The sequence below is a fragment of the Morus notabilis genome, unplaced genomic scaffold (assembly GCF_000414095.1).
Source record: "Morus notabilis unplaced genomic scaffold, ASM41409v2 Scaffold1107, whole genome shotgun sequence".
In the NCBI taxonomy this organism is placed as follows: Eukaryota; Viridiplantae; Streptophyta; class Magnoliopsida; order Rosales; family Moraceae; genus Morus; species Morus notabilis.
The window spans coordinates 55752-65787 of record NW_010359592.1 but is presented as its reverse complement, the minus strand read 5'-3'; the positions used below and the strand labels follow the sequence as shown (position 1 = coordinate 65787).

Below are 10036 nucleotides of genomic sequence, written 5' to 3'. Positions count from 1 at the left end.
TCATTGCTAAGTCATTTTCAGGTATGGCGAGCGACCAAGTCTTAAGTGCTCACATACCCATATTGAAGGAACCCAAACAAGGAGACTTGGCGCTAATCCTGAAAGAGCACCACGTGCTCCTCGTCCACCAACACGCACTGATAGGATCGAAGAATGAGTGGACACATTAGTAGGGATGGTGAATCAGCTTATCACTACCAAAAACAGGGTTCGTCTAGTAAAAAACCAACAAAGTGGGCCGGAAATTCTCAGAGTGCTAGGAGTGGGCTTAGCCATCGTCGGAGCCAGCATAATGAAGGTAAGGGTCAATCCAATAGGAATCAACCAAGGGACTTGCCCGAGTCGTAAGAACCACGTCAGGCACCTAGGTGTCGGAATGCTTTGTCACGGATTGGGAGTCATCACAATGTAACTGAAAGAACTAGGACATCAGTGTTTGACAGGATAAAAGCTAACAGTAATAGCGAAAAAGTTGTTAGCACCTGGACACCTGGGTCTGATGATTTCACCACTACTGATTTCCGGGATCGACTCAACGCACGACAGAATGTACGAGCAATTGTACCTATGCCCTTAAACAACCAGGTAACTCAAAACAGGAGTAGGAGGAGAGCCGAAATACCACAATATTCTCGGAGCCAAGTAAATAGGGCGAACCAGAACTGAAACTGACGTGATAATCAAGGAGGCATAAGTCAATCCAACCAGAGCACCCGTGAGGAACAACTCGAGCAGCAACTCGAAATGATGCAAAGATGAATGGATGACATAGAAGCCAACAAGAATTTGCCGGAAGGTGTAAGAGACTTGTTAGATGAAATAGAGCCGCCATTCACTGAGGCCATCATGGCACAGGAAATCCCTACTGATTTCAAGATGATTCCCATCAAGCAGTTTGATGGGAAAGAGAATCCAACAGGACATATACATGGGTATAGCACATGATGCGAATTCGGGGAGCCACACAAGCTCAGATGTGCCAGCATTTTCTTTGATGCTTACTGGGCCAGCGCTTCAATGGTTCCAACAATTAAAGCCAAGGTCAATTAGTTCGTTTAACCAGCTGAAACAACAATTTTTAAGACGATTTGTGATAGCAAAAACTCGCAAGAAAGATAAGCTTTATCTGTACTCCCTTAAGCAAGGCGCTGATGAATCGGTAAAAGCCTACATTGAACGTTTCAGCCAGAAAATGAATTACGTAGAAGGATACACTGATAGTGATGTTGTGGCCGCAATTCGGGGAGGGCTTCAGGAATGTGACTTGTTGAAGTCAATTTGCAAAAAACAACAAAAAACCTTCACTGATCTCATGATCCGAGTTCAGAAGTTCATTAGCGCTGAAAAATACATGTGCAATTGGAGAGGACAATCTCAAACGGATCAATCAAAAAATGATGGAAAGCGGAAGGTAGAAGAAGGATCTAATGGAGGAGAAGCAAAAAAGCAAAAGTCAGAGGCACAACAGGATGTGAACAAATCCAAGATTGCCTTGACGCAAAAGTTCCAAGCTTACACTCCACCAGATACGATAAAGGCCTACACACCCTTGAATACGACATTGGCACAAATTTTAATGCTGATTCAACATCAGAATTTGCTGACACCTCCGGCCCCTATGAAGGGATATTCTAACAAGAGGGATAAAAGTAAATTTTGTCACTTTCATAAGGACCATGGCCATGACACCTCAAGTTGCTTTCAATTAAAAGGACAGATTGAGGCACTTATTCAACAAGGCCAGTGGTAGGAGTTTGTGGACAGAGTGATAGCAGAGAGAAGAACTGCACTCCCGACAACAATGGGAAAACAAGCAACGATCACACAGGAAACGAGTACAACAGTTGGGAATAATTCTGCGCTGAAACTGGTAATTCCATGCGGGCTCGGAACCTGTATGCTCGAGAAGCTAAAAGTCTTGATTGTGGCCAATTTATAAATATGACAGAACATGTTGTAAAATTTACGAAGATGGAGAACATCGCCATAACGTTCATAGAAGAGGAAACATATGAAGATGGCAAGAGAAAGGAATGCAGGAACTGAATGTAAGAAAAATCATAGTGAGAATCTCTGAAGATCGAGTTTCCTAATCTTTATTCTGTAAGTTTCCATGCTTACCTCAATTAGTAGATATTTTGTAAAGTGATCAATATATACACTTCACGAGTCACAAAATCAAAGGAATTGAAGTTGTTTCTCAATGGTGGAGAATCACGCAATGGGCTAGGTTCACAAGTGAACGGGAGGCTTTGGTTTCCCTGCATTAACGTTGGAAGTAATGGAGATAGGTGGAAAATGCCTTAAGGTCGGCCAAAGTCAAAGGCCATGCATAGTTCGGTAATTTAAAAAAAAAGGGATATTCACAGGGATAGGCATGCAGGGAATGTTAGTTGCCAAATTAAAGGTGAGAATGAAGGATTTCAAAGGAAAAAGCTTTAAAGAAAATTAGAAACTTACCAATTTTGAGAAGGATGATGGAAATCGTCACAAAGTGGGATTCAGGGAGTGATTGGGTGATTTGTGTTTAAGATCTTTGAGATATGGGTTATTTTAGAAAAGGAAAGAAATTTTAGAAAATCTTCGTTAAATCTTCGACATTCATGGTATGTTGGAAGGGGGAAAGGAAGTTCGGAAAAAAAAAAAAAAGGGAAAATTTATGGGCAAGTTTTAGTCCCCTTCGCTTGGCGTGCGACACTCGTGGACTGGGGGGCTGATGTTGGGCGGTATTTCCAGAATCATTAAACATGCGATAAATTCAAAGGCTCGTCCGAGCCCAAGCTCTCCCGAGCCCAAGCTGCCCTGAGCCCAAGCTCTCCCGAGCCCAAGCTCCCCCGAGCCCAAGCTCTCCCGAGCCGAAGTGCTCCTGAGCCTAAGCGCTCCCGAGCCCAAGCGCTCCCGAGCCCAAGCTCGCCCGAGCCCAAGCTCGCCCGAGCCCAAGCTCGCCGGAGCCCACGCTCTCCCGAGCCCAAGTTTGCCAGAGCCGAAAGTTCAAAGGTCGCGTGATGTTATCAAGTGAAGTAACTGACGCTAATTGAAGACATTGAATGGTTGAAAGTTAATTCTCACTGATTATTTATCAGTTTTTACTCACAAAAAGGTGAAGAGCCTTATTGTAATTAAGAGAGAATAAACTCTTGAATTAATTGGAGAATTAAACTCCCTCAATCCTAATGTACTATAAATTCCCTCAATTTGAGAGAAAAAGGGGGACACTCATTTTTTTGAATACAATTGCCTTGTGATTGTCTTCATTTTATTATTTTCTTCACATGTTCTTTGTGTTCTTCACGTGTTCTTCTAATTTCCTTAGATAATTTACTTATTCAATTCAAATTATTTGTCTAGGGACGTTGGATAAGTGTTGGACGAAATTTTACTCCAACAAATAATAATAAAAATAAAAAAATAAAAAACTCCATGGCTTTTCAATAATACTAAAAACAAAAATTCTTCAAGCGTATTATAAAATATGAGTTTTACAACTTTGCGGGTATAATTTAAGCATCAATTTTCAAATGAAAAAAAAAGAACAGGTTTTAAATTTTCTGAGTTCTTAAGTTTGAGTTCTTGAATATCGATGAAGTTAGATACACCTAGGGTTCGTTCACTTCGTTAATTCAAGTTAAGATGTGATTTTGTGTGAGAGCTTTTTACTGTAGTAAAAAAGTTAGATGTGACTGTTTCTGAGAGCTTTTTACTGTAGCAAAACTCGAATTCTAAACTCGAATCGGCGAAAAGAACGGGGCCCTAAACTACATGATTCTTCTAAAAGGCTGTTTAGGAACTTTAGGGGTTGTTCTTTTACAACAAAACTCTATAAAAAATTTAAACTCAAGTTACAATTTTATTCAAGTTCACGTTCTTTTAAGTTCCAACTTTATTCAACTTTACTCAACTTTATTCAAATTACAACTTCAACTCAAGTTATAATTCAAATTCAACTAAAAAATTACACTCAAGTTACACTCAAATTACACTCCAAAAGAACAGATCCTTATTCTTCCATATCGTCACGGTCCCAAACTCCGGCAAAATCACAAGAAGTAACTGGTGATTTCACTTTTTTCTGCATCGCAGATCGGTGGTCTGACTTTCATAAGAGCAACTCTGACTATACTACCTATTAGAATTAGCTTTTTTTTTTTACTTCAACTATTAGCTATTTTAAAAAATCTATTTCACTCTAATTAAATATAATTAGTAAGAAATAACAAGTTATTTAGTTTTTTGTATTATTTTATTATTTCAAATCAATAATAAATGTAAATTTTCTTTTAAAATTTAATAAAATTATTTATATTTTTAAACTCAATAAATATTAAAATAATATATACTTAAAAGGAGAATAATTAAAGCTATCACCTAAAAATTAATAGTTATAATAACTTCTTAATCATTTTAATTAAAATTTAAGAAGCAAGAGATACTCTTAAAAGCTTTCCCCCTGTTTTCCTCTTCTTCTGTTGTGTTTGGATGAGCCGTGTGAGAATTAAGCCATGGAAGTATGGAGGATTAATGGAATGGAAGATTGATGTTGGCATGTTGCGGGGTGAAGCCAGAAGGAAGTTTCAGAGATGTTGCTCTTTTTCTCTTATCGGGCCCACCTTTTCTGACCTTACACATTCTTCAAGGAACTTCAAGTTTTTTAATTCCAAAATATTAAGGGCCCGTTCACTTCATGTATCCCACTCGAATACAGCCCACTCGAATTGAATTTTGGGTTGCGTTTTACGTTCATTAACCAAAACTCGAGTGTGAAACTCGAGTAATAACTCTGATTTCAGAGTTTGGCACACCACTCGTTTTTCCATTACTGCAGTGTGCTTCTACAGTGTTTTCATGTGCTTGAACAGTGCAGATTCCTGATTTCTTCCCGTTGCTGCCTCGTTCCTGCCTCCCCAGTGCAGATTTCTCTATGCTTTTTGCCCGCTGGACCCTGGTTCCTGCCTCCCCCTTCTAATTTCACTCTGAAAAAAGCTATTGTCTGCAGATTTTTAGAGTGAAAATTGACTCTCTCCATTGGGGGAAGGTTACTCGAATCGGTTACTTTGTCGATCCGCAGCGAAAAAAGGTAAACCTCTCCCCTATTTCCACCATTTTTGCTTCGATTTCTTGTTGCATGCCCAACCCTAGAAGTGTTCCCCGCCCCTGCCCTTGAATCTTCATCACGGATACCATTCATCCGCCTCGATGCAACCGGCAAACTCCGTTGGCCGTCTTATTGCGTCGATGTAGAGTCAAACGGAAGAATCTTGCATCTACTGGTTATCTTCCGTTGAGAGGTTACCATCGGCGGTTCCGGTGTCAAGCCGTCGTACGCGCTGCCTCACGATCGCGTTTGGGGGTTTTGATAGACGATAAGCCTTTGTCCTCAACTGGTTCCAACCGGGTATGATATTTCACAACTACTAATCTCCTATATACCATTATTTGTTCTGGATTTGTCATGATCGCACCGTAGTTCTTCTTCGTTTTCACTGATTTGATGCTGAGATATTGGTTGTCGTTTGCATTGTGATGGAAACGTGAGACATATTCCTTGTCGTTTGTATTGTGATGCTAATGTGTAGTGAGACCACTGTTGTCGTTCGCAGTCACGATGTTCTCTTACTTGTTGTCGTATTGCCTCAACTGTTGTCGTTTGTCCCTGTGGCTATTGCATCCCCTGTTCTCGTATTGCCTTGGCTGTTGTCGTTTTTACCTTAGCTTGTTTATTCCCCTGTTGTCGTATTGTCTATCCTATTGCCGTTTTACCTTAGATTATTGCCTACCCTGTTGTCGTATTGGCTGTCCTGTGGCCATTTTTACCTTTAGCTTATTGCCTCCCTTGTTGTCGTATTGTCTCTCCTGTTGCCATTTATACATAAGCTTATTACCTACCCTGTTGTCGTATTGGCTGTCCTATGGCCGTTTTTACCTTAGATTATTGCCTCCCTTGCTATCGTATTGGCTTTCCTGTTGCCGTTTATATCTTAGCTTATTACCTGCCTCCCCTGTTGTCGTATACTATCTCCACTGCCGTTTATACCTTAGCTTATGGCATCCCCTATTGTCGTATATTCTCTCCATTACCGTTTTTACCTTAGGTTATGGCATCTCCTATTGTTGTACTGGCTCTGCTGTTGCCGTTTTTACCTTAGCTTATGGCATCTCCCATTGTTGTACTTGCTGTGCTGTTGCCGTTTTTACCTAGCTTATTGCCTCCCCCTGTGGATGTATTGGCTCTGCTGTTGCTGTTTTTACCTTAGCTTATGGACTCTCTTATTGTTGTATTGGCTATCCTGTTGCCGTTTTTACATTAGCTTATTGCCTCCCCTGTGGATCTACTGCCTCTGCTGTTAGTGTATTGACTCCCCTATGGTTGTATCGCACATGACCGCTTAACAAACAGGTAATGTTGGCAATGATGAAATTGGTTCAAAAATTAGAACACTCGTCGTAGTGGCGTCCTGTAGGCAATGTGACAGTTAGTTATCGCTTCATTGGAATTTATCGAGTGCCTCTGAAGCATGGCAGCTACGTCACTCCTGCTTATAAGGATGATGCTCCGAGTGTTGTTGCGATTTCTCAGCTACAAAATTTCTGAGCCAGTAATAACATTGCCTCACTTGTTACATGTATAAACCAGGTAATAGTACGTTGGTTAATGGCAGTGATGTTCGAAAAATGTTCGGAGCCATTTATAACTGTGTCTAGTCGTTAGATTGTTTCAAATATCTGACTCACGCGTACGGCCATTCTTCTTGTGCGTCGTTACGCTTCTTTCTTTCCTATTTTTAGATGCCGAGAGGGAAACCCGACGATGAAGCCACTCTACACTGGACTGAAAGGCAGAAAGAGGAGTTGCTTATGCGACTCGCTGCCTACAATCGTGATGCCAACGGTCGAAAACCGGATTCTAAAACATGGGAGGATTGGGCGCAACATCTTCAACAGTTCTTTAAGGATCAAGTCACCCCTGCCAAAGTGCAGCAGATGAAAGTCCGACTCAAAGCCAAGTTTGACCATGAGCTTACATTACGCAATAACACAGGACTTGGCTGGGACCCTGTTACCGGTGCTGTGACATGCACTGATGAATATTGGGAAGATTTTGCCAAGGTAAACGTCTAAACAATTATTGTTCTATGGGTAGTCAATTCTTGCAATATTTTGCCAAGGTCATTTTGTTTGCTCATTCATATGCAGAACAAGAAATGGGCAAAATCGGCAAAGAATCAGCCTCTTAAAAATTGGGACTTGTACTATGAGGCCTTTGGTGGTACGAGGGCAAGTGGGGCATTTGAGAAGGGATTGGATAATCCAACGAACATAGATGAGGGTCCAGTACACATCTCCGACGAAGAAAGGGCGACATCTGATGAGGGTGGCAGCGAAGATGGTTTCATTGCCTCCATGCGGGCCGGTTTGAACAATGCAGCTAGAGGTCTCAACATTGCGTCATCCTCCAAAGCGATTGGCAAGAAATCAGCCAAGTCCTCACATAAGGTAATATGTGACCCTGTAGCGAGGGATTTAATCGGCAAGCTTGTCTCTTCTATTGAAAGCAAGCGTAGTAGTCGCACTAAAAGCTCTAGTGCGAATCAAGCTGCGCCTATTGTCGATCTCCAGGACCAATGCCAGGGCATAGTTAGGGAAATGGCGCTTGATGATGAAACCGCAATAATGTTTTTGGAGGCTATTGCTTGGTATCCAAATATGCAGAAGCTGTTCGTGGGAATGAGTGATACTCAACGTAACTTCTTCGTGACAAGAACAATCAGTATGTCTAGGACTCAATCACATGGACCTTTCTCAAACCCCCATGCCTCTACGGGGACACAGTTTATGCCGCCACAATTTCCCAACTTCATGTCACAACCCAGCAGCTATATGCAACCGGCTCCCTTCTATGGCCAACAACCCACCAACAATATGCCACGGCCCCCAAACTTTGGGGGACAACAACCTGTCCCACCATTTCCTACAAATCCCCAAAACTACAATCCCCAACAACCGGCTGCGTATAATCCCCAAACACCATACTACATGCCTCACTTTCCGCCGCAACCGGGACACTTTGGTGGCGATGGCAGTCCAGACCAGCATTGAGTTCCATAAAATATTGTTTTTACCATTGTCTGTATTCATACGATTGAACATCATTTCTCATTTTTAGATTTCAACATAGTATTTGAGTAGACTTTGCTAATTATGTTTACTACGGCCCTGCTGGTGTTGTATTGATTATGGTTATTGAGTTGCATTGCGCAGAACAATATTTATTGATGTACTATGTGTAGTCACCTTTACTTGCGGATCAAATGACCATTTCATATATATTCGTTTGTTATCCTTTCATTATGCATGTCTCGCAGGTAGCAATGTGGAATGCAGGTCCCTCAAACCACGTTCCTGAAAATGATGATAGTGACGACTCAGATGACGATTATGAGATTGCGGCAGTAGCAGTAGTTTTGTGGTATTACTACACATACATGGAAAGACCCCTGCCTCAACCAAAGCATACATCCGCACTCACAGGTATAATGCGTGTTCAATACCTACTTGATGGACATGAGGACGTTATTAGGTCGAAGATTAGAATGGGAAGTGATTGTTTCAAGCGTCTTAGTACGTTACTTGAGCTTAAAGGGCTTTTAAGACCGACTAGGAATATGAATGTGCACGAGCAACTTTTTATTTTTCTATACATTGTATGTCAAAGTTCAAACAACAGGGAGTCACAAGATCAATGGCAGCATTCGGGTGCTACCATTTCAAAGTACTTCCACGCTGTTTTGAAGGCGTTGTATGAGCTCCGTTTTAACTTCCTTACACCACCAAACTTCGACATTATCGATCCTGTCGTAGCCGCGCGTGGAAACAAGTATCTGCCATGGTTCCAGGTATTTTTTCTAAACTAATTACTCTTTAAGATAAATATGTAGAATTGCGTTGTTGTGTATGGTAATTAGTTACTACGTAGAATTGTGTTGGCGCTCTGGATGGTACTCACGTACCATGTGTTCCACCCGCTGCAAATGCTGAGGTATGGAGAAATCGGAAGGGGTTCTTCTCTCAAAATGTATTAGGAGTCTGTTCGTTCGACATGAGGTTCACATACATGTTAGCTGGATGGGAGGGCTCTGCTCATGATGCACGTGTGCTTGCATCCGCAACAGAAACGAGGGAAAAAAATTTCCCTACTCCACCAGAAGGTATGTGTAAGCTTGATCTTTCATTACTTTTCGAAAACTACACGTTTGTGCTTCCATGTGGAACTAATACATTCACGTAATATATTCTAACGCACACAACAGGTAAATATTACCTCGTCGACTCTGGGTACGCAAACAATGATTGTTTCTTGGCACCGTACCGAGGGAGCACTTACCACCTTCAAGAGTATCGGGCAAGGAGGGGTCGGCCCCAAACTCAGCGTGAGCTATTCAATTACACTCATTCTTCCCTCAGAAACTGTATCGAGCGCACATTCGGCGTCTGGAAAGCCAGGTTTCGTATTCTTAAGTGCATTAATAACTACCCGATACAGACACAAATAGATATTCCACTTGTTTGTGCTATTCTACACAACTTCATACATATGTACAACCACAACGATGATCTACTAACCCAATACATGAGAGACGCCATTCCGGTAGCAGAAATTGATCCACTCAACACAGAGCAAGATGTGAATCAAAATCACAATCCTGATCGGGGAAGCCAACAACATCAAAACCGTCCACACCGACGACAAATGCACATTTTAAGGGATGAAATAGCTAATAGTATGTGGGCTGCATATGAGAACAACCGGCGTTGATAGATTAGTTTTTCTGTATTACTTGGTTGAGAACAACCGGCGTTGATAGATTAGTTTTTCTGTATTACTTGGTTGAGAACAACCGGCGTTGATAGATTAGTTTTTCTGTATTACTTGGTTGAGAACAACCGGCGTTGATAGATTAGTTTTTCTGTATTACTTGGTTGAGAACAACCGGCGTTGATAGATTAGTTTTTCTGTATTACTTGGTTGCCTTTATAATTG

General features: G+C 41.5%; 2 protein-coding genes across 2 annotated transcripts; both read left to right on the top strand.

Moving 5' to 3' along the window:
- Positions 1-928: 928 nt before the first annotated feature.
- Positions 929-1750, top strand: LOC112090948. Its single transcript, XM_024163460.1, has one exon. It carries the CDS (start codon positions 929-931, stop codon positions 1748-1750), a length of 822 nt encoding a protein of 273 aa, XP_024019228.1.
- A 6616-nt stretch (positions 1751-8366) lies between these two features.
- On the top strand, positions 8367-9811 carry LOC112090947 (protein ANTAGONIST OF LIKE HETEROCHROMATIN PROTEIN 1-like). Its single transcript, XM_024163459.1, has 3 exons — positions 8367-8891; positions 8972-9203; positions 9306-9811. The coding sequence occupies exons 1-3, from the start codon at positions 8367-8369 to the stop codon at positions 9809-9811; spliced, it is 1263 nt and encodes a 420-aa protein (XP_024019227.1).
- Positions 9812-10036: the final 225 nt, after the last annotated feature.